The 25,558-nt window shown below is 33.1% G+C and overlaps 1 protein-coding gene across 2 annotated transcripts in view; it reads left to right on the top strand.

Annotated features, from left to right (window-relative positions):
* The window catches only part of LOC118202282 (transducin-like enhancer protein 4), a 645,188-nt gene that overhangs the window by 349,477 nt on the left and 270,153 nt on the right, over window positions 1–25,558 (top strand). For both annotated transcript variants that reach the window (XM_085810638.1, XM_085810637.1), the window contains exon 6: window positions 5,893–5,955. In XM_085810638.1, coding sequence (XP_085666764.1) covers window positions 5,893–5,955 — 63 coding nt within the window. The remainder of the gene's footprint in view (window positions 1–5,892; window positions 5,956–25,558) is intronic.

Here is a 25,558-nt window from a genome sequence, read left to right as displayed (position 1 = left end):
TGATTGCGCTGGGGAAAAAAAAGAAGAGGTGAAATCAGCGACTGCGTTAAGCGAACCTCATCCCCCCACAATGTCCCCGTTTACGGATCGACAGATAGACAGACCCGCATGAGAGTAGCATACCAAAGATGTAGGAAGGGGATCGTCTTATTGGGACCTAACTAGATCAGCCTGAGTCTAGGGGATGAAGGGGTGGGTGCACTTTCCCACCGAATCGAATTTGGAGCCGAGAGCGACTTTCTCTCTTTCTCTGTAGATTCTTCGTACTCACCATCTCTGTCGGATGCGTTGTGAATTGGCTTAGGTGAAAGCTGTGAGGAGAGCTATGTTGGAACGTGACTTCTGTACAAAAAGAACTTCAAGACCAAACAACGCTGCGGTCGAACTTTACTCTTGCAAAGATCTCTTCTTTTGCTTATCTTATTTTGTCTTTTTCTCACTCTCTTTATTTTTTCCCTTAAGGCTAGTATTAAATAAGTCTCTCCCTGCAAAGTAATGTTTAATAACTCGTAACAATTTTTTTACAATTTAGTGTTAATTAGTTTAAAAATTTTACATTTGTTTTACAATCTTGTCGAGGGTTAGTTACAATCTGTTATACTTATACACTTGATATCTTGTGCGAAAGGTTAGCTTAATTAATTCACTTTGCATCTTTAGTTAGCATCCAATGCTAGCAATAATAATCCAGTTTTTAACAAAACAACATATAAAGTACAAGAAGCAGACGCAGCCCGACCCACCTAACCGAACAAGTTAGTCTTATGGTCATAACAGGCCATGCCTTTTCTCAAAACTTCGAGCATGCCTTCGTAGTATAACGGTAGCACACTCTGCGCATATTCTAGAGATTCAGTTTCAAGTACCGGCGAGGGCATTCTTTATTTTTCATGTACTCCTGCTTTAAAAAAATACTGATGACTCTACAGTGGCATCCGAACTAAAAGGTGATGAACAATAATTCGTCACCACCAGGATTTGGCAATTGGGTTCCCTAATCCTCAGTAGTTTAGCACACTCAGCGCGTATTGCAAAGATCCAGGTCGAGTCCCAGCGAGAGCATTGCTCATTTTTCATGTACTTCTGCTTCAAAAAACACCCTAATGACGTTACAAAAGAAATACGGATGTTCTTTTCATGGGATACTGTCTGAACATTAGTCAGATAATTCGAAGAATCCGAATTCGACTTTGAGGAAAGTTACATCAATATTTCAATGATATCTCGCTCCAGATTTGTCTCATTTCTCCAGTAGTTCGCTATTATGGTGGACTACTAACTTTTTGGGCTAACCAGCCTAAATCAATGATCTAAATTTAAAATAAAGTGGTATAATGCTTCACTATAAATTGTTGAATTATTATCTAGTTGGGAATTTTCTTTTCGAATGGCTTTAGGGAATTTAAAAGATACAGTTATAAATAGAAGTCGAGTCTTCTGCTTAATATTATTACACTGTGGTTTTCGAAAATGTAACTGCTGAAGTTTAAGAAAACAAATTTTTAGGTTCTAAGAAGCTTAAGGGAACGGCAGGGCTTATTATGGTGTAACTGCATAAGAATTGTAACATAACTTTAAACTTCTGGAGGAATACTTTAATTCAAATTTCTGTTATTCTAATATAGTTCTGAAGCTTTCTGAAGCTCCCTGTTATTTTTATATATCTTCTGAAAGTCTTTGAAGTTTCTTTGTATACATAGTGTATATACAGAAACTTGTATACACAGAAACTTCAAGGACCTTCATAAGATAGACATTCATGATCAAGTTAATGTCTATTTACTGAAGCCTAGGAGAATAGCTCAGTAAATAGACATTAACTCATAGTCTAACTGCAAAAATCTATGAGACTCATTCAGATATAGTCTAACTGCCTAACTATAGAAACCTATTCTTATATTCCGTCTGTATGATAAAACCATTGTATGTCTATTATTACTTTGTGCAATTATTTTTGTTCACTGCTTAAAATAAGAAATTAAAATTAATAACAATAAAAATAAAGTTAATAACCTTCATGGTTCTTGATTATACGTTCAGACTTGTTGCATAGTATCGATCATAAATCCTACAAATTAAATGTTGAGGATTTCTATCACACTATCTGCACAATGTCACAGCCAGGAAAACGCATTTTTAATATTTTCCTTCACATGAAACTTTAAGGTAGTTATTCGAGCTTAGCTAAACAAAAGAAAAGCATATTCTCTGAGGGGTATAAAGAGAAATTATTATGTAAAACTTTTCTCATAACTAAACCCAAAACATCAGATACGTTTTCTTCAAATCAGGGATCTTTCAGTGATTCATGGTTTTGATATATTGCCGACGATAATGCACTGAAATATTTTTAATCCATATTTCATGGTAAACATTACAAAGTGAATAAATGTTGAAAGTGCGCTGCATTTAAACGACAACAGCATGCTGACTATTTGTCGTAATCATGTTAAACTATTTACCTTCAACCACTGCAGCACACTGTAAATATTACTTCATGCTGCAAATTAAGTTTAGCAGTTCGAGCTTAAAAGCCGAAAATGGAATATAGCTTCATTTCGGCATACAAGAGTGAAAGAACAATATTATAAGACAATCAGAAAACAAAGAATAAAATTGCTAAATTGGTTCTTAAAGGAGAAAGTTAAAAAAAAAAAAAAGTATGATAATACTATAACGGACATGAATGTTTCACATTGTTAAATTAAATTAAGCAGAACTTGTAATCTGAATTGCTCCTAACCCTTTCTTTAATGGAGGAGTTCGAACTCTCATCCCACAGTTTCAACCGTTTGTCTCGGATCCCTCGGAGCATCATTCCGTTTCTATGGCAACAGGATGCGGAGGAGTGAGACCTTAATGGCTGTACGCTCTCGCTCCGCTTAATGAGCCTTAAACTCCATTCACACTCTCTTCATCCTCTCTGTTCGATCTGCCGACCACCGAACCAGAACCCGAAACGGACCAAACAAATTATCGCAAACGATAATCTGCTGCTCCCTCTCCACCGCCATCACCACCGCCGCCTCTCCAGTGTTTACCTTCCATTCATTTTTTTCACACCCCATCTTTTCAGGAGGGCTTTTCTTCTCTCTTCAGTTGTTGCCCCGTAATCATCCTCGCGAATATGTTTAATGGATTTTTAAAAATGAAGCGTTAGTTTTACACTCTCGCCACCGGGGGAAATAAAAAATGGAGCTATGTTTGTATAAAACCGATCATTTGGTTATTCCTGTGAAATCTAATTGCTGCCCGAATAAGCGATAAAGGAAGAACGGGAAATGGGGGTATTCCATGTCAGCGGTCTTTGTTGAATAAGTAAAAGAAGCTTAAGAATATTGAGATGGGAGACTGCATTTTGTACCTCTAGAATCACTTACTGTAAACATAGTGCAGAAGACTGTGCCGAAATGTAAATATTCTTCGAATCATAATGTTTAGGATTATTTTTAATTAGAAATTATTCTACCAAAAGAAAATGGAATTCTAGTCCGAATTAAAACGTTAAATAATATTTAATAGAGCTTTTTCATTTCATCTGCTGTTTAGGCTAAACATAAATTTGAAAATTAATGCTGTAGAAATATTCGTATTAATTTTATGTTATTACAAAATACCGGTGTTTAAAAACTTATTGAAACCTGATTTTATATCATCATGAAATATAACATGTAATTATCACAATATTTATAAATTTATCTCATTAGCAAATAAGTAAGTACTATGTTATATTTGTGTGTTACCTGAGTTCTTAAATATAGATGCGATAGATAGTAAAAAAAGGTTTCGTAATTTCAAATTTAAAGTAATAGAAATATTTAAAGTTACTTTAAATCAAGTAAAGTTTTGCAGTATCTGATAAAAATATAAATAAAAGTTGAAATAAATTACTTATGGGTATATTTGTTTATTATGGGTACATTTGTTTATTATATTTGAAAGTGAGTTCATTCATCTTTCATCATAATTAAAACATATACTCGTAACTATTGTACAAAAGTTGTGCTAAGGTAAATATGTAGTAACAATATATTCGAAAAAAAAATTAAAAAATTACACTTGGAAAAAAACCGTTGCATACCTAGCAATGGATAGCTAAGTATATTTATCTAATTACAAACATATGAATGTTATTTAAAAAAATCTGATGTGGATACGACATGGTTTCCTTATACGGCCTATTAAATTATACGCATTTTTGCCGCACTTTATTTAAACTTATTTCCTCGAATTATTCTAACTTAGTTGAGTCATTAGGAATTTTTTCGATGTCAGGAAACTGAAAAAATGTGCAGTACCCTCACCGGGACTCGAACCTGGATCTCTCGAATACGCGCCAAGTGTACTATCCTTACATCACGAAGGCATGTGGAAAGGAGAAAGAAAATACCTTATAAGTTAACCGATCCCTCAACATTAACTTAAATGTAACTCAAGTGATATCAAAAATTGCAAATTTTGAAATTAACTGTCCCGGTCAAATTTTGTCATACGGTAGCCAAACTTCTTGTGATTCTATTTGCATAACGAATATAAAACTTATAGCAGTCCGATACACAAAATTTCAACTTTCTACTGCTAATCGTTTTTAAGCTATGCGAGAGCCGCCCAGACAGACCGAAGGGCCTGGGTTCGAATTCCGGAGAAGGCATGGGTGTTTGTAAATGTATAGTGTCTTTGTAGCATGGGAGCACTCTAAATATATAGCAAGCCAAAAGTCCTCTCGAGAGTTGATAGTAGTGTAAGAGGGGTGGGAGACTGTCGGATCTTTTCCCCGGGATGCTCTCCATCAAAACTGGGGGCAGAACTGAGCGAAGTCGTAATGTCACCTGTAAAAAGCTTAAGGCTTTTAAAATGATATGCGCAATCTTGCTCTCCTTGCCATGTTGAATTTCGTGGGCTTCTTCTGATGTTATTTTCATACAAGTGAGATAATTCACAATACAGCAGCACTACACAACAAGCTAAGCGAGATACATACATAAGATGTGCGTATAAGGGGTCACGAAAAAATTCCTTTTTAATCCATTTTAAATACATTTTTACAATCCGTTTTGGAAAAAAGAATACTTTATTCTGTCGTATGTACAGATGTCACGCAAAACAAATCTCCAAAATTGATTCGGGAAAAAGTTGAGTTGAATGATGATACCCGAAATGTTTCGTGATTACAGTATTTCCTTTACTTAGTACATGGAAGTAAAAAGAGTCATGTCAGGCAAAGCATTTCCTCAAGACCAGTCTTGTACTAACATGGCTTCGAAATTTAAAGTACTAAAGTATATATTGAATATATTTTTCAAAATAAGCAATGAAGTAACTAGACTTTAAATATATAGCGCAGTGCCTATTGTATTTATAAATTTGAATTGACTCCCCTTCCAAAAGGTAGATAGTCAAATTTGGCATACCTACATCCATGGAAAGCAAGGAATCATGGCAACAGTATATTCGAGAGACGATTTTCCAGTGCAAGTACAGTTTGTGGCAATGGGCGCCTACATTAGAGCAGGCTGTGTCGCAGACCGCTGAGTAGGCATTACGGAAGAACAGTAAAGATCGGAAGAACTGTGGGCTGGACAATTAGAGGATTCTTTAGATTCCAATAGAATGGTGCAAAAGCAAACTCAAATCACACGTTGAATCACGTTTGGTTTTAATACATTTACATTTTGATTACCGCATTTTTCGAGCTTATATGGCAAAAGATTCTTTAAAGGTTAGATGCTTTTTACGAATAAAAAGAATTTACTTTAACTCAGATTTCCCAAACTTGGAGTTACTTATATCAAGTTATTGTTTTGGCTTTGATTTAATGTTGTGTTACATGCAATAAGTATTGCAAATACTAGACGTTTCTTATAATTTTGTGTTTTTTTTTTTTCCTTGCAGACGGAAATAGCAAAGCGTCTCAATGCCATTATTGCTCAGATAGTGCCGTACCTATCACAAGAGGTGAGTGATTAGTTCGCTGTTGTGCTTTTTCTAACCACTGTACTTTGGTAGACTATAACAAAGACATAAATAAAGCGATGTGTAAAATATATGATATTATTATACACCTCTTTTAGTAAGTTCGCACAAAACTACCATCATCTCAATGCCGCAATAGAGAGTTACAATTATACTTGCGAGACGACAAAGCTTCATTGTCTAGTATCACAAGCATAACATTAAATGAAGGTAACCCTTTCTTAAAAAATCCAAAATTAAATAAGCAGACATGCTATGTAGGCAAATTAAAATATCCTTAAAATGATGGTATCTACCAAAATCAAATCTAAAGTGTAACTTAAATCTAAGTAGTAAATTAAATTTGAGGTTTCAGATTAAAAAAAAATGGTTAATCAAGACGTGAAGAATTCTCACATTACATTATGTTAACATTAATTTTAAATTTCAATAAAATGTTGTCTTGGATAAGGATCAATTAAATGTTATCTTGGATAAGGTATAAACATACTACTTTCTGATATATTATGCAATTACAATTTACTTGTGCTAAATGTTTACATAAAAATGTCCGTACATATATAGAAAATAATATTTTAACCCCTTAACTGCCGCGGGCGTATATATACGCCTTGCTCAACCAATGCGTTAACTGCCCCGGGCGTATATATACGCCCTTACAAAATACTATCAGTTGCTTTGCGCTGCTACCCGTTAAATTATTCGCAAACTTTTGGAATGCAACACCAGAATGACCTTGACGAAGTATGTGAAGGAGGATATTATTTCAGAGAAGTGTGGGGAGAAATTGGAGAGAGGGACGTGTCTAAAGTGCTGAAAGTAATGACTGCGTGGTATTGGCTAGTGTTGTTTGAGTAAAACGTATTTTTTTTTATTCTGTGTCCTCCGTTTTCGTTTACTTTTTGTAGTAGGTTCCAGGAATAAAGAAAGATATAACGGATGTTTCAAATCCATTTATCTTTTTTGAATTATTTTTTTATGAACTGCTCGTGCTTTATATTGCTACTGAAACTAACCGTTTTGTAGACGAGTATATGAACCAACAACACCTTGCAAACGAAAAATCAAGAACAATATCGTGGCATTCAGAAGAATATATGTTTTTATAGGCATACTGATTTCACAAGGTATATAACACTGAAACGTGATATTACACTTTACTGGTCTAAAAATGAATTGATCGAAAACCCATTATAGGGACTTTTTTTATTATAAAAACATCATTTTTATTATACTTACATCTTTTTATTATATTTTTACTCAAAATATTAAATTTTGTGCATTCATTTTTTTTTCTTTTAGTGTTTATTTTGTGAAAGTAAACAATTTTTAGAAAGTAAAACTTGCTCTTATTTTCCCCCTAATAAATCGCATAACTACGCGCGGATATGTGAAAAACCGTGGCACTGGGGAATGAATCTTGTACGTTTTCCGCGGCAGTTAAGGGGTTAAGAATAAATAATAATAATCTATGAATAAAGAAAAAACATCTAATATAAAAGTAATTATATTGCCTGAGTTTTCTGTAACTTTGTTTCCGATATAATTTTTCCCGAGAAATAAATATATCTTAATATATATTCGTTTGATAATAAATACAGCTTAGCAATATAAACGCAGAAACGACTAACCCAATGTTCAAAGAATTTTAGGCTTTTACATAATTGTAGCACTGGAATTGTCGACCGGTTGAAGAGACGGAGGAGGTGTTAGTATCCGAGGGGCGAGTGTGAGTTGAACGAACATTATGCTTCTGTTACATTAAGAAAAATTAATGCTTATTGTAGCAGATAGATATAGAGATAGATATAGTATTTCGATTTATTTACTGTTGTTTAAAATTTTTAGTTTCACTTTTGTCATATTTCATTAGCTTAACATAAGAATCTACGACATGTATTAATTTTGAAATGGTGCAGTTCAGAAGGATTTATTATAAATCTTTCACTATTTTTAGAAGGAAAATAGAGAACATTCAATTTATAAAAGAGACTTTAGAGGTTGTTAATAATTAAAGTTGAGTTTTGTAGAGTCATTAGGTTTTCTCTGGAGCAGAAGACGTGACAAATGCGCAGTGCCCTCGACGAGACTCGAACCCCTGACCTCTCGAATGCGCGTCGAGTATGCTTCCAATGACACCACGAAGGCATGAGGAAAGGAAGGGAGAAATACCTTTATACTGCCCCTTTTAAAGGGCCATTAGTTCGGATGTCACTTGTAGAGTCATTAGGGTATTGTGCATTGCCCTCGAAGGGACTCGAAACTTGAACCTCTCGAATGCGAGTATGATCAAGTCTCGAGTATGCTTCCAGTTACACCACAAAGGCATGTGGAAAGGAGGGAGAAATTACCTTATAAGTTTAATATGTCTGTATGAAATAATTCGGAAAATGGTGGCTTCGTGTAGATGGGTACAGAAGAAGTTAACAGTCATGTCCGGATTGTAATATTCCTTTTTATTTCTCGTTGACACAGATTTTCGTAGCCAATATAGATTAAGTGGCGTAATAAGCACCCAAGTTTTGAAGAACTAATTGGTACAGATGCAATTTACCCGATGTTTTCGATTATTTTGAAACATGTTTTAAGCAACGGGTGTCAATAAGTTTGCTGGAAGATGAAAGCTTGGGACCTATCCTTCCTAATTTCGGCTTACAATTTTCTACCAGATTGAGTTTTTAGAATCGAGGTTACTTCAAATGAGTTAGAGCGGTGTTTAAATCGAAGTTCCACTTTAGAGAGCCAGAAATTCTGACTAGCGCGCGTTTTCCTTGTGGATCGAAGTTAATGCAAATGAGGAATACCGGTATTCAAGTAGAAGTTCCACTGACTTCGTTAGAGAGCAAGAGATTCTGACTAGCGTGCATTTGCCTTGTGGCTACACTATTATTACGCTCAGTTGTATTTCAGGCCCTTGATAGCTTCGCAGTTTAGTTGATATTTAGGGGCCAACTACTTAGAATTTTGATAGCTTCGCCTATATCTTTTTAGTTAAGCATTAGTTAAGTTTTATTTCTTAGTACTTTTGAGTTCAAGCCCAAGTGGAGGCTTTTCTGTACGCTCTGAGAAAGGAGCCGACTCTTAAATTCTTAGTTTGAGATTAACCCTTCTCGAGTTTACGTCTCTGTTCCTGAACTAAGCGATTATTCTCTTACCAGTTCACGAGGTTCCTACACACTTAGCTGTTAGATAAAGGTTGGAACCCCACAGATTGAACCTATTGAAAATTAAAATTACAATTTTGCTTTACACATCTTACATACACACACACACACACACACACATATATATATATATATATATATATATAATCGAATGTTGTTGATCTGGGCAGTCAAAGACCGCCGATTTTTGGTAGTGCATTTGAGAAGGCTGTATGAAGAAAAGGTTTCGTAGTTATTAATTTTAGTAGTTAAAGTTGCCCAATATTCAATAATGACTTGTATAATATTGCATTAGGCATGTGCAGTGTAAACTAATACAATTACTCTGAATGAGCTCTTGGCAAGCATTTAAAACGATAAACAAATATTCTGGCACTTGGAATTTGAGGAAACTTGTTTATTTTTATATCATGTCGTACAAAGAGTAGTCTGTTTTTCTATTTCACAGTGATAATTTTTTTAATATAAAGTACATTCTTTCTTTAGAAGAATAACAGTGCTTCTGTTTCCCAAGATATTGAAATATTTAATATCCCGATGTATTGCAACGTCATCCTTTGGCGGGTGATATCAGCGCAGAGCTGTGAAGATGTTCAAATAACATGCGTCATCTGCGCTGCAGTGATGTTTATTTCTTGTTTATGATCAGTGTCATCGAAGGTTTCTTGTTCTTTCACCTTTTTTTTTTTTTTTTTTTTTTTTTTTTTTTTTTTTTTTTGATACCGCAAATGATTTCTTTGTTTGATGGTTTATCAGAAATCATAGCCTCGTCATCACTGCATTTCATGTGGGATATCACCCATCACTTCTCTGCGCCAAGATAACAGAAAACTGGGGAAAAAGAAATCTCGACAAGTGAGTGCGTTTCTCGAAACGAAATCATGCGTAGAAAATTTTTTACTAAAATATAAAAAAAAAAAAATTAAACTTTTGCCCATGATACCCGATATGCAATACATTCGCATTAAGATTTTAAATTTAGGCAATTAATTTCCGATCAATGACGATAATTACTTGGTTTATAAATTTTCCTTTTCGAAGTCTGAATTTTTTTTTTCATGATTTAAATTCAAGTACGTTTAAACAAAAAATTTCAGAATTATTTTTCCATGATTTAAATTCGGGTATCTTGAAAAAGTTTTCGGAATTAAATTTCTTACTTCTGGGTTACTTCATTTTGATACATTGTACTAAATTTATATTAGGAGATAATATAATCAATATTTCTTTAGTAAATAAATTATATATATATATATATATATATATATATATATGTCATGATTCCGGGAACATGGAAGATTAATTAGTTTGCAGTCGTTGTAGCTGAGACTGAAGGATTACAGAGGAAGATAACAAAACGTAAACTTGAAGAGTTTCCAGTCTTTATTTTCACACATATAAAATCATCTCCGTAGATGTTTATCCAATCATAATAAAATCCGATGTATTTCTATGATTCAATCATAATGAAATATGATAAAATGCTATTTACATTGATCCTTAAAATTAAGACGCAAGCACTTTAGACGTGGAAGCAAAGCAAGGAGTTATTAGCGAGGGGTGGGAGCTAGTAGAACTAGTGACGTAAATAACTGCGAGGGGTTTTTATACCAGAGTAGGTGCGATTCAAGAGATAAGCTATAATTGATTAGTTATTAGTTTTGATTACCCTTTTCAAGCAGAGTTACGTAATGTCGAAAGATCTCAAATTTGGGAGAACAAATGAATTTAGGAGTAGATAACCAAATCTGGAATGTTAATTTTGTGGTCGCCAATTATTTTTTAAAGCAGCTATCGTATTTTTTTATATCTTACACACACACACACACACACATATATATATATATATATATATTAAAAATAATGTGATAAGTCTGAGTATGGAAAAAAAATTGTCATTACATTTACTTTTTATTAAGTCTCATATGAATATATTTAAGTCATGTGATTTTAGCATCTGCGGAATTACTCCTCTATTGCGAATTTAACAACGTAATGCTGTCATAAATACAATATTAAACCCAAATTGATCAGCTACTACGTAATGATACTGTTGCATTTTTTTTTTTTTTTTCTGTCACCAGTTGTTAGGTTATTTTCTTCCTTCACGTTCGTACGGGGTTCGTAGATTTGGAGTGAATAACGACGACACTTGTTGAAGTATCGAAACAAAATTTATTTACCAATATTAATCAGGACAACTCTAAAATCTCGTTCACAGTCGTCGAACTGTTATAAACACGCTGACACGATCAGCGACACAGCTTTCAGGTTATCAAGCTACCGCGATGGAAACAGCTTCACTGCAAAGCACCAGAGTACAGCTTCCGACTCTGCTTGGTCGTTCTCGGAAGTCCACGTACTCTCGAGACTCTCCACGCTACAACTCACGATGCACTGGACGACACGCAGAGCACAGCTCCTGACTCTTCGGTTCAGTCGTTCCCGGAGCTTAACACACTCTCTCGACGATGCACTAACCGCGATACACTAAGAGACTCTTCGATGCTCTCGACTACCAACTCGGCGCTATACTTCTAGACACTCGCTCAATGAATGACTATCAGCTCGCTAGACGACGCACATACTCGATAATAACTAATTCGCACTCTAGACGAGGCACACACACTAACTGACAGCGGACCAGCAGGGTTTATATAGCTTTCAGTTTGTGTTCGAGAACATTCTGTGCTAAACCGGTAAGAATTCGTTCCAGAAGGTTCTCCATTAGTCCGTGGCATGTCGCCAATTTTGTCGCCAAATGGGCGATTTTTTGCCAAATGTGGCAACCCTGCCTTCCCTTGACATTTTATGGCAACCCTAAAACTGCTTTGCGGGAAAGCCATCTTACCGCGCCTGTACATTTCGTAACAATACTAATATTACTATGTAGTTGTATTTTAATGGAATACTTTGTTTTAAGGCTATTAATCTTACGACTTCAACTGCTGTTTGCATTTTATTTCACAATTTCTGAAGTTATAGTATATGTTATTATGCATTTATTACGAAGTTATAATATATGTTATTATGCATTTATTAATATTATTTATTACTTTAAAGTGTGTTAGAAGTGTTTTGATTTGTTTTTTAAAGCATAGAAGAATAACAAAATTTTACAATGTATGGTATATATATATATTCTTCTTTCTTAAATTATATATATATATATATATGTTATATATCTAATGTTATTTATAGAAAATAGTTAATCTCAACGTTTTTCGCTCGAATGCAAGCCATTGTGAAATATTAAACAACTTATAAAGTTACTTAGCACTAAATTACTAGTACTAAAGCCCTTAGTTACTAGTACTAAAATATGCAAAGAATTCTGCAATTGTAACGAATATAGCAGTGTTCACCTGAAAATTTTCGGAAAATGAAGGGAATAAAAAATGACTAAAAAATGCTGAGAAAAATTTCTCAACGTCAAGATTGATCAAAGATCGCAAAGTGTTTTCAAAATGTAAGATTATAATGGAACTTTTTTTAACTTCAGGGAAGCTAAAAAAAAAAACATGCAGATCAATCCTCTCAGATAATAAAATTTTCAAATTTTAAGTAGTAAATTATAAACAAATAGTGCCTGTTTAAAAGGAAAGCGAATGAAATAAATAATTATTTTAATCTTTGTGTTTCAGGCAAAAACCTATATTTGAAACTATTTTATGGTACTATCTGAACTTATACTATAATAACTATAGTATACTTAGATCTAAGTATAATAACTATATTATACTTGGATACTATCAGTATCAGTTTTTCTAAGTAGTTATCAACAGTAATAGATGTGGAAATTAAAATTAAAATTTGCAAATTTTAATGCAATATTCTTTGCAAATTTATTTAAACACACTACTTAAAACTCAAAAATTAGCTGACATTATGCAAAACTTAGTATAAAAAGATAGCTTTCCCTCTTCATAGTGTTTTTACAATGGCTTTCAAAATACATTTCAGTGCTCACGATATTTACATCCGAGCTATTAAAAAAAGTTAAAACATCATTTCAAATGTCTGCATTCATTTTTTACGATGGCTTGAACAGCTGCACTCTTCTTTGAAATCTCTTTGTCTTTTATTGTAAGCCCTCCCACGTTATTTTATTGACGTAAATTTAGGATAATCTGGCGTTGTTTCCCTTCTTTTGCTTCCAATAAATTAAGACCCGACCATTGGGCAATCCCCAATAATAGCTTTTGATATATCTCACGGCTGATGAGAATAAAGTGGAGGGGGATCGAGGTTGAGGAGGATGTAGAGTAAGCTTCTGGCCTCATTACGCCTCGCTCAATGGCGATCCGGAGCACTGTGCCTCGAATAAATTGTTTTCAATCTCTCTTACTCTCACTCCGGCAAGCATCTAATGCTTGCGATTATAAACCTGCTCCCATCTCTTTTCCTTTATGTCTTAGAATCCCTTGTTAAATGCCTGGCGATGGGCCGTAAGTAAAAGCTCCGATCTGAGGGTAGATGATGAACTATGCTTCTAAGCCCTTTCCTTTTAACTGCGCCTTTCTTTTTCGTTATTCGAAATTGTTAGTATACTAAAATAAAAATTTAGAATCGAATTGAAATCAAAGACAACTTTTTGGTTTAAGTTTATTGTAATGTATTGTGATACACAAAGATGTGGTGTTTGGTTTTTGGAATAGGAACGAATGAAAAATCGTAGTGAAAAGCAACAGCTAATGTATTAGGATATCATTGTCATTAACAAATTTGAACACAATAGAGATTTTAATTTATTTAACCATTTTTTAATATGTGTTTAAGTTCAGATATCCTTTGTTCCACTCGATTTAATTTGTTTACAAATCGATCTCAGTTTAGGAATGAGGAAATTTAGTATATATTTAAAAAAACACGACGGGCATCATGAAGAAGTGTTCAGGTCTTACCATTTCATTTCATCCTCAGCAAAGGTAGCGTAGTAATGGTGCAGGAAATGTGAGAAATTAATTGTGGGTTCTAATCATGGATCTTTCAGCTCGTTTCTTCCAGCGATTAACCACTGACATATAGTCAACATGCAGAGAAAAGATGGATATAAATTACCCTTACAACAGGAATTCATCTACGGGATTGCGGGTAGTAAATTAATTTAAGTATGACATTGAATACTGGCGACGGATTTTTATTTAAAGTTAGCTTTCATTCTGACATCCGTACTTAAGATGCTGCGCATCTGTTATTTAAATTGCAGTTACATCCGGCAAGTAGCAAAGTATGTAATTTGTTTAAAGTTTTTATCTATGCAATATGGAATCTAATGAATATTTTAGCTGGTATACGTTAAGTTGCTTTTAATCCCGGCGAAGTCATTGCTCATTTTTCATGTCTCCTACTTAGAAATAACCTAATGCCTCTATATATTTTCGGTTTCATATATCTGAACTTTGCGAAAAGATAAAGTTTTTGTAATGCTATATAAACAGCTAACAATGCACTTGATGAAGGATTTATTTAATTGTTTATTCTGTTTTCAGCAGCTGACTTACATCATGCCAGATTCATGTACGTATCATTCATCTTGGAAGACTAAAATCGGCCACCGTTTAGTTAATATAATTAATAAAATATTGATTGATGCAAATAAATATTTTTTGCACTGAAGTCTAGGAAAAAAATAGTATATCACTAACTGTATTTTTTGCTATTTATATCCCTTGTCATATTCCATTTAGATATCAATGATATAGAATGACGAAAACTCAAGGAGAATAATCTTTCTAGCTTTTGTCTTGTTGTTGACATACCTAAATTGTAGTCCGTTGATTGATAATTCAGTCTTATTTCCTTCTAGTATTCGTAGAATGATTTAATAAATTTGCTATGAGATGCAGACTTTTACAGATTTTATGCCTTTAAATTTCGATTATCTTGCAATGAAAAGCCGGTTGTAAAATAATTATTACTATTTGATCACATACAAATTGTCTGTGTACCACCAATGTCCAACACGGGACTTGCAAAACATTCCAAAACATAATTAAACATTATAGAAATAGATAAATTCACTGGCAGAGTCAAAACCTAGAACTTTATATTGTTTTTGAGGCATAATTCTAGGGCCATCTGAAGTAGGACATGAGAAAATTAAATGTTCCTCATCTTGAGGTACTTTTTTCGAACACTCGCACAAATTACGTAATCTGAAAACGAAGCAAGTATTTGAAAGTTTGCCATAGCCAAATAAAAATTAAGATGCTTTCAAATTTGCAAAGAACTACCCAGAATGTAATCTATAGTTAACAGAAGGAAAAAATTATTTAATGTGGATTAAAAGATAAAGTGCATTCTTCACTGCACTTAAATAAAAAGCTTGTTATAATTAAAGGATTTCCAATAACTCGTTGGAATACTAGCATTAATGTCGATTTGTAAATTTAAAGCATCTTTAACTAAGCAATTAACTGGCATTTTTAGCTAAGCAATGGGCTGTCACATTTCAATAATTGCCATGATGGCAACGCACTTAAGCAAAATGGGTATCAATTCCTCTATCTTTAACTGAACATAATTTCAATTTCCATTTTAACTCTGCTCGTTATAATGCTTAAAATCTGAAGAGAAGAAAGATAATCAAAATAAATAAGTTATCTTGAGAATGCAATCCCATTATCCTTCGTCCACTTCACCACAAGATAAATATAAAGAAGTTCTGCTCGAAAAACTGTGCTTTCGCTTCGAATACGATGTTTAAAATAATAACTTCAGATTGGTCTTCAAAAAGAAGAAATGCCAAACTAAATTTATAATCCATTTTATTACCATTTGTTAAACAAAGAATATGAAAACATATCTCAGCAATCTGTTCATAATCATAGAACTTTATGGGATCTAAAACAAATAAACGAGGAATAACATAAAAAGGTAAATTTCCATTTATGCTATCTTCTGAAGTATCAGCTGACACGGCCAAAAAAGTAATATTATTCCTACATTTAACTTGGAAATCAATAGATAGACCTCCTATTGATTATTTTACTTTGTTGTTATGAAAGCTGCGTTAATGCCGATTAATTATTTAACTCACATCAATATAACTTTCGTATGTTAATTCATAAAATACATCGATGAATGTTGCAGCTTATTCTTGGATAGTTTAATGAATCGTTCAAATGCTAGTATTAAATATTTCTAAAATGTAGGTTTCGTTATGCTTTTCGTTCGTTACTGTAGTATGTTAAAACCTGCATAGAAGCAGATGTATATCCACCAAAATTTGCAATGAAAGTCATAACAGTATACGTACTTATTGAAATATCATTCAATATATTGTTGCCTGCGTACGGGTTCGTAATAGATTGAGTGCACAAATCCGATAATAGGTTCATAATTTTTTTTAAAGAAATATTTCAGAACTCTGAAATTTTCCATAGAAATATTCGTACAAGTGTTCACAGTATCACACAGTGTAATCAGTATTTACACTCCAAACTACTAAGAACGTTAAACACAAAGTAATGCAAAGGACATCTAAAGAGAAAGCTTATCCGATCTCACGCTGAACTCGCAATAATAACAACAGCAGCTGACTAAACAACTGAGAGCAGATGCTCTCTCTTCATCTTTAAATAGTTTTCAACCGGCTGAGAGATATTTCTAGTACTTTCTGCTGCTTGAAATTACTGGAAAGCAGTACGAGGGTGGAATTAAGGTTACAGCTAACATAGTGGTCAATTGCATTTATTCAATTTCAATACAAGTTACCGAGCTACTCATTTACTGATGCACGTGCCCCTGTATTCTTACTTTTCTGGCGTAGCTTTCTCTTAATATTTTTTTCGCGCTACATTTCACAGAAAAACACAACAATTTTATTTGTAATTCTACTACAATTATCTATCTAAACTTACGAAACTATATTATGTACATATCCAAGAAACTTTAATACATGCATCTGTTAGAAAATTACATTAGAACACTCAAAGTGTTAGGTGCTTTATACAGGAGATGATTTCATAGGATACTTTCTGAAGGAAGTCACATAGCTTATAAGAAGAATCACAAAACCCTTCCACATTCAATCATTTCAATCACTGAGAACGAACCCCTGCACCAAAAAGCTCCAGTTTAATGTTCTGAAGCGAAAATTTTTGCTTATCGAAGATTATCATTTGTACTTGCATATGTCAGATACAGAGAATCTCGAATCACATACGTCTCATTTTTCGATGAATTCGATTCACAAACAAATTATCAGAAAAAAATTTCCCCTCGAATGACGAATAGCGTTTTGAGTTACAAACACTCAAATTGGCATCATGTGATTTTCAGAGGTGTTTTGACATAACTTGTGGCCCAAAATTAATACTCAGAGACTTCTAGAAACAGCATTATAATATTTTCTGTTACTTAATTCTTGTTAGCAAGACTTGGCAACAATTGACTTACAGGACCATGACTTCGGCCTGGGGGAAATTAAGATTAAATTGGGTTGCAGGTAGAGACTAAGGTTAGGTTATTTGAATATGATAAAGCACACGAGGACTATTTGCCTAAACGGAGGGATGCCTTCATGAAGGATACTTCATGAAGGAGGGATGCCTTCATTTCTAAAAACATTAACTCGTATTCATGTTACATATGAGGAATATATGAAAACCACGCAAGCAGCCAGCCCATTAGCATGGATTCGAACCCAGGTCAAACTAGGAATATTCAGCGTTCTTACACAAACAATAACATTTTCCTCATCATTATCCACTCTTCTTTATACCAGCACAGTAAAATTAAATTAAGTTTTCATACACTTTATAATATTGTGTTTATCTTTTTAGCTTTGTATTTTAATTATTTATATGGTTTGGGCTTATGAACGTGTGCACAAAGTATTGTTGTAAACTTCAGATAAACAGTCATCTGTGGTTCAGGAACGAATTAATCTATTTGGCATTATAGCCTAAGGGAATTTTTTCCGGTTGACGAACGGCCCTTCAGGAACGAATTGAATTTGTGAACTGACCTTTCACTGCCATTCATGCCATTACTAATACATTGTGAGTAAATGTACACATGCAATAAATATTCGATTAATGTTTTTAAAATATTTCATGCATACATCATGTGAAACAATAGATCTTAAAGTGTACAATGCAGTAACATCTCGTTTAACCTAATCTCAATAACGAAAATCTCGCTTAATAATTTACCACGCATCCAACATCACCTTCTTTTCTTTGTCCTTCATGCTAAATTTCTATTATTACATGTATGCACTTACATATATATAAACCATTTGTATTTTTGCTAGCGTATGAAACACAATTCATATGTTGCATACCGAGTAAAATATTCAGAGCTTATCTCATACATTTAAATTATAGAAATTGCAGCCATTGTTAAATGAAGGTAACAAGTGAAATAAGTTGTGATAGGTGAAAATAAATTTTCATAACATTTTCTGAATCGTGTAAATTTAAATCTACTCTTCCGTATCGTATATAAAGCAAAAAAAAAAATCACTGCTCAATGAAACTCGTGCGAAAACTGAAAACTTGCTATATGATGCTCATACAAACAAAATCAAGAAAGAGAAATAATCAGACGTCCTCTCTGTAATAAGGAAATAACAATCTGTATCTATTGCGAGAGATTAAATTGAACCTTCTTGTTTGGCACTAACGGAATAGAAAAAGAAAAGCCTAAAGAGAAAAAAAAAGAGGAGTAAACGAATCCCTCCTCGACAAACAGGTCGAAGTGACACGAGCATCAGTTGGGAGAAGCTTAAAGGAGAGGAAAATATTCTTTAGGGTTAGATTTCATCGGCTGGCCCTTTCAGTAGCCAGCGGCTACACTGAGTCCGGCTTAAACACTGTTTGACCAGAGGCTCGGTCAATATTGGCCTTTGCTCGTCTCTCGGATTAAATCTCCCGGTCGCTATTACTCTCCGGAGCCCCTTGGATTAAGTCTCTTTTCGGCCGTCGCCGCTTTCCGGAACGATTTATGCTACAGTCTCCAGTCATCACGTCTGCCTCTCCAGAAGCATTTAGCCTCTTTCTCGACGCGGTGGAAGAGGCATTATGGGGTTATGAGTTCTGCTCTCCTCGTTTCAAATGAGTTGTTATTAACCTACGTCTTCCTGTGTCGAGGTTATTGCGATTTCTCTTCGAGGTTTCATTTTAAAATTCTTCGAAATGTTGGTGTAATGTTATTGTGTTGACAGAGATATGCAGATAGTTCTACGCTTTCAGATATACACATCTGGTATCAGATTTGGATATGGTAATAAATAGTGTTTATGTCTGTGCGCTATTTGCTATGGTTAAATAAAAATACTGTTTTCGAACACTAATTACTTTTAAATGTTATTTGAAGTACCTGTTCGGTAATGATTGCTGCAAGGGAATGCTGATTGTGTCGTTTTGACGTATATAAAGTTATTATTTTACATCTATTAAACATATGAATTTTATATCTATTGAATTGCAGTTTTGTAATTGATTGCTACTGTTGTTATACGAATTGTAATGTTTTCCTCACATCAAGTTGTTAGTTAATTATTTTATATCCTTCCCGTTAAAAAATTTCCCAGGAAAGTCCTACCACGCCTGTAAAACTTCAATAGCAATGTTTGGCTGTTAGGCGTTCGTGTTTTCTCTATGGATAGATAGACAGATGGAGGAGCATCGAAGGCACTTAATATGCACAAAGAGTAAACAGATATCGTCTCTTTGTACTATTCCTCTAGGACAAAACACTCACTGGTGTTTAACTAACATTGGAGCAGACAAAACACTAATTAACATTCTATTCTAATACATGCTATTGCATTCTTTCTAGTCATTCTGCTTAAGTAATTTCGAGCTGCCCAGACGGTATAGTGGTAAGGGGAGCCTACTGCGGTACCGAAGGGACCGGGTTCGAATCCCGGAGAAGGAATGGATATTTGTAAATGCACAGTGTCCGTGCGGCATGGGGGATACTCTAAATATATGTCGAAACGAAAGTCCTCTCGAGAGGCTTGTGGTAAGGGAAAGGGATGAGAGACCCTCGGGGCCACAACAGGAAGCAGAACATTTAAATGTTACCCGAAAGTAAACTTCAAACTTAAAACTTGCAATAGCTACATAACTCAATGTCTAATGGGACACGGTCCTTTTTTAAGTTATCTTAAAAGATTTAATCTCTGTATCTCGGATAACTGCAATTGCGGTGAAGTGGAGGATCTAGATCATTTCCTGTTTCACTGGAGTAATACTTCTCAAACACATTTGAAAAAAGTCGAGTGAAAATAACTGCCACTTGTGGATTCAAAATTTATTAGAAAATAAAAAACGCACTTAACAAACTATCACAGAGTATAAAATATTGTGCAGCACAATATGCCGGTTGGGACTAAACTCGTTCTACCTTTCTTTTCTTTGTCAAACATATATATCTAATCAGAAAATCTTCTGTAGCATTTTTGGTCCTGACGGAGTATTATTTTAATGTATCTGTATAATATATTCTTAATAATGTTTATAACACTGTGATTGTGTCAGACTGAATAGTATTACTGTATTTTTGTTTCCCTAATTTTTCTCCCTAAAAAACACGTCTAGTGTTATTAATCTAATACATTTAGTTGATGAAGCTAATCACTTTATAATCACTTTATATTCTCTTTGTTTCTCTAGTATCCAATATATATATATTAATATTATATCTAATTTATAACTAGCAGTTATTTTGTACTATATTTACTTATTGGGTTCATAGCTTCCTTATGCATATTTGTGTCTATGTAATCAGTAGTATATTTTTGTATTCTAAGGAATATATAGTAATATGTTTCCCTATATTTTTTGTACTTTGGTCATTTGAGTACATTAATTTTAATCGATTCTGTTGTAACTATTTGTTATATAAAAGTGGGAATCTGGTGTTTAATTCATAAATGGGATCTATTAACCTTGTGCAACTGTAAATTTTGTATTTAATTAATAATGTGCTTTGTTAACCCTTTTGCAAAGTAACCTCCTCTTGAAGCTGTTTAGTAAAATGAACTTATGTTTAGTAAAATGAAGTCATAAAAAATAGCTGTATTTAACATCCTAGCATCGAAAATGTTTAGTATTATATGTAAAAATTTTCATATAAAACTATATGTATATATGGCACTGTAATCTTTTGGAGAATTGTTTAAAATGTTATCCTGCCTGCTAGCTGTAACCACGGATAACTGGTATTAGATGACATCTGCCAACATAATAATTACACCGAGAGACTCGTTAAGTCCTAGGGTCCATAGTCATTTTGGTAGTGTTTCCGGGGTTGATCTCCATCAAAACTGAGCGAAGTCTTACTCGCAATCGTACTCTCCTTGCCACGATGAATTTCGTGAGTTTCTTCTGATGCTACTGTCAGACAAGTGAGATAAGTCACTATAACACAACACACATGTGATTTCTAATCTAAGTATGGAAATTAAATATTGCTATTTGGAAACTGGAATTTGATAATGAATGGAAAGTGTTCTTTATTTCATATGCTTTTTTATTTTGCGCAAATTTGTCCCATCACAGTAATATTTTCAATTATAATTACAATTACAAAGTTGCTATTATGATGCTGAGTATTACATTCAATAAGCTGAAATAAATGTGTCATAATTTTGAATAGGAAAGAGCTGTTTGGATAACGTAGAAAGAAAGTATCTCAAGTAACGTCCTTCAGAATAGCTTAGTTCGTGTTATAGAATAAACGGGGTTAAAATCATCTTTCGACCATTCGGCGTGAGGGCGCCTATTGAGAAAAGAAACTTTTTTTAATCAGAAACAGATTCCTACCATGTTACTATAACCCTATTTACCGAATTTCTTACTATCTGACCCTGCTGATTTCTCTTATCAAGATGGCTGTCATTCCTTTGAGGATGTTAGGTGCTCCAAAACAAGTGCATATATTCCATTGAATGTTGATTCGAAGGTGAGTAGGTAATTAAATTTTACAGTAGGTAGTCATATTTTACATTTTAAAAATTTTAGCCCTATAAGCAAATTCGGTGAACGTTTCGAACACTGGAATATATGCTAATGGTCATTAAAATTCTTCAGACACAATTCAATAACTTGATGTTGTAAATAAATATTATTTAAATACAACTATATAATTTAGTATTATTCGTAAAATTTAAGAACAAAATAATAATAATAATAATAAATTAATAACTACACGTGAAAATATAAATATATCAAAATCAGACTTCTACGAAATGTCCAAAATGTTTGTTAATATATTGGCAAATATTAGATCATGTGACAAAAAAAACGAATTAACATCATTATTTTAAAATAATGCTTAATTCATTTTTATATTGTGATTTTGTAACAAAACTGTAGGCATATTTAGGACGTCTGGCATTGGTGCCTTATCTTTAAAAATCAAAAGTTATGTTACGCCATTTTACAGGAAATACGTAAATAGAATAGATGAAATAAAAGTAAATAATTCATAAAAATGAAACTAATATTTAAAGCGCCATCTGCGAGATACGAAATGAAAGAAAAATTTACGAAATAAGGCTTTGAAACACATTGTTAAAAGCAATATTGGAATGAAAATTATGCATTTGATGCACGAGATATGTTTCATGCAAATCTAATTCACATTTTAAAGATACATTTCAACAAATCTGGTGGAACTAAAATTAAAAGAATGTTAATAGGATCAGCAGTGAACAGCAATGGAAAATTGCTGTGGAATCTATCACTTTCTCTCTCTCTCTCATTGCCCTCCCCCTTCTTTACATGTTTGGTATTCTTTGATTTTAAATTGTAAAGGTCTTTTTTAGCCAGTGTATCTTAAACCACACAAATAAAAGAAATAATAATTTTCCAAAGAATTACATTTTGAAATGGGGTATTTAAGGACAGAAGAGTAAATTTTAGTAAACATCAGTCTCCTTAATAACTATAAAGAATCCATAGAATGAAACTATTTCGTTGATGGTTCCCATTTTATTATTGGATTTTATTTTCATACATATTTATTTTTCTTACAAGGTATACTTATTTCTCCTTTCCTTTCCGATCTGGAGATATAATTAAAGTAAACGTAGGTTTGCAACACCCAGCTATAATGTCATTGATATAAGTGCATTACCATGTTATTAGAATCCAAACATGTGTTCGGAGCATTACTGTAATTATGTGATAATATGTCTGGTAATATTATCTCTTTCAGAAAGGGATATCCTATACATAGTTTTCTGGCTAATTCTCCTATTAGGTAAACTCATATTTCAGAAGAAATATGCTGAAATCCACTCCTTTTACTATCATTACTATTAACTAACCCTATTTCAGTTCGTTGTGGAAGATCATTTCATATTCTGTTTTTGATGAGTATAATTCAAATCATGAGTAAGCCTCCTAAAATAACCTTAAAAAAAGGCTCGAATAACTGCTCCTCTTGGCCTTTTTAATGATTTCCTATATTCGTGTAAATCCTAAAAACCCAAGCTTTGTTTGTTGTTTTTAGCACAGCAGAATCTTTGATTCAAAAGTAAAGAGCTTAAACGTATTTCATAAAGTTTGCTCTTTGAAACTGCGATTCATATGGGCAGAACTATACATAACATAACCTTTAACTATACATAACCTTTTTCTATTACATGACAAAATTTTTATATTAATAGACATGATGTCGGAACATTAGGTGACTTCTTTCAGAGCTGTTATGTTTGCAGAATCTTACCTTTTTTAAACTTTCATAATCCATAGATCACATAAAGAATACTATGTTGTAATTCTCGATAATTAGTCGTATATTGATAATGTGATGTATGATAAACTATATTAATTAATTATTCAGTAATCAGGTACAATAAAGAGATCCTTGATTCCCGATAGATAGTCTCGCTCGCTGCAAATAAAAATGTTTTTTACCGTGCAGTGTGACCATTACTCGCTTTGAACTCGTTGAGTTTGTTAATAAAAAATTCGTTAAAGTTTTACAAAATATGAAATAGCTAATAAAACAAATTCGAAATTAAAAATTCGGGCTTCCGCGTGCCCATGTTCGGGTGGAGGATTACGTGATTCCCAATTTGTCGGCTCTAGGTACCGTCGTTTTTTCACAATGCGGTAAACGTACAACCAGAATCTTCATTATTTAATTTTGTTAAAGATAATACAGGACGATAATATTTGGTGGCAACACTGTGAAAAGTGATTCAACGCAAAATGCCGTTCCGAGATTTAATACCCTTCTGGGCTAACGCTTTTTTAGTTTAATAAATGAATAAATAAACTTAAATCTGTATTATACTAGAACGTCTTCTACAGAAAAAGGGCGTCTGAAACAAGAAATGCTGAAAGAGCTCCAACAACAAATAGAATTTCTTTTTCCAAGAACACTGAAAATAAATAGCTCTTTTCAGATCTAAATACTAATTTTATAACGATAAAAAACATATCATTAATGTATCTTATTATAATATAATTTCATATACCCATGTAACCCATATAACCGCATAAACATGTTATAAAATATTATATTTTAAATTATCATATTTTATAACATTTTATGTTGTTTCGGATCTTTGCGCATGTTTATTATTAAAACTTTTTGGTGTGCACTTATATTATTTGTTTCATATAAATTTTTGCCTTTTTTTATTTGAATTTGTAAATTATTTTTTATTTGAATTTGTAAATTTATGTATTTGTTTGGACTTTTAAAATTTTTTTATTTTGTGTATATTTAATTCTGTTCCCCTGTAGTTGTTTTTAGTCTGTAGTTTTTTTTTTTTTTTCCCGTTTATAGTTGTGCGTCTGTAATTTTCAGACAGACTTACTAGAACAGTTGTTTTTCAACTTGTTTTGCACTATGCACCCCTTTGACGATTTCCCACCCTCTTCTTTCCAAAACTCGAAAAATACATATATATTTATTTAGGTTTAGCTTAATTTTAATGTGCTTAATAAATTAAACAACAAAAAATATAGAAAATGTTGATAAATACCAAAACTTGAATAAAAGTAGTTTTTTATATACATAAAAATATTTAATTACTTAAGAGCTAAATAAAAGGCTAACTGAATTTGATCCTTGAAGGTATGAAATTATCCCCTGGTTGAGAACCCCTGCACTAAAACAAAAGATGTTGAATCTTAAAATTTTCCCCAATTGGGGGTGGAGGAATTTGGCTACATTTTGATGTTTGACAGATTATCACCAAATAAGGAATTCTTGGGAATTTCTTGAACCACTCGCTATTGATTTCTCAGGTGATAAAAAATAAAATACCCAAAAATTTCTGGAATTCTTCCGCTTCGAAAATGCTCTGACTAGAAAGTTTGATGCCGTTGGCAAAATATTAATGGAAATCAAACAGTGTTGAAAACGAAAAAGATTCCGATTTTGGTGCGAAATTTTGTTGCTGAGGGCTGTCAAGATTTTTGTAATTTATTTTTCAATGATGT

The sequence above is a fragment of the Stegodyphus dumicola genome, chromosome 2 (genome assembly GCF_044657685.1).
Source record: "Stegodyphus dumicola isolate Sdum_Otavi_A_Nest chromosome 2, ASM4465768v1".
NCBI classification, from domain to species: domain Eukaryota; kingdom Metazoa; phylum Arthropoda; class Arachnida; order Araneae; family Eresidae; genus Stegodyphus; species Stegodyphus dumicola.
Note: the sequence above shows the minus strand (reverse complement) of the source record. Positions and strands in the feature narration are given on the sequence as shown.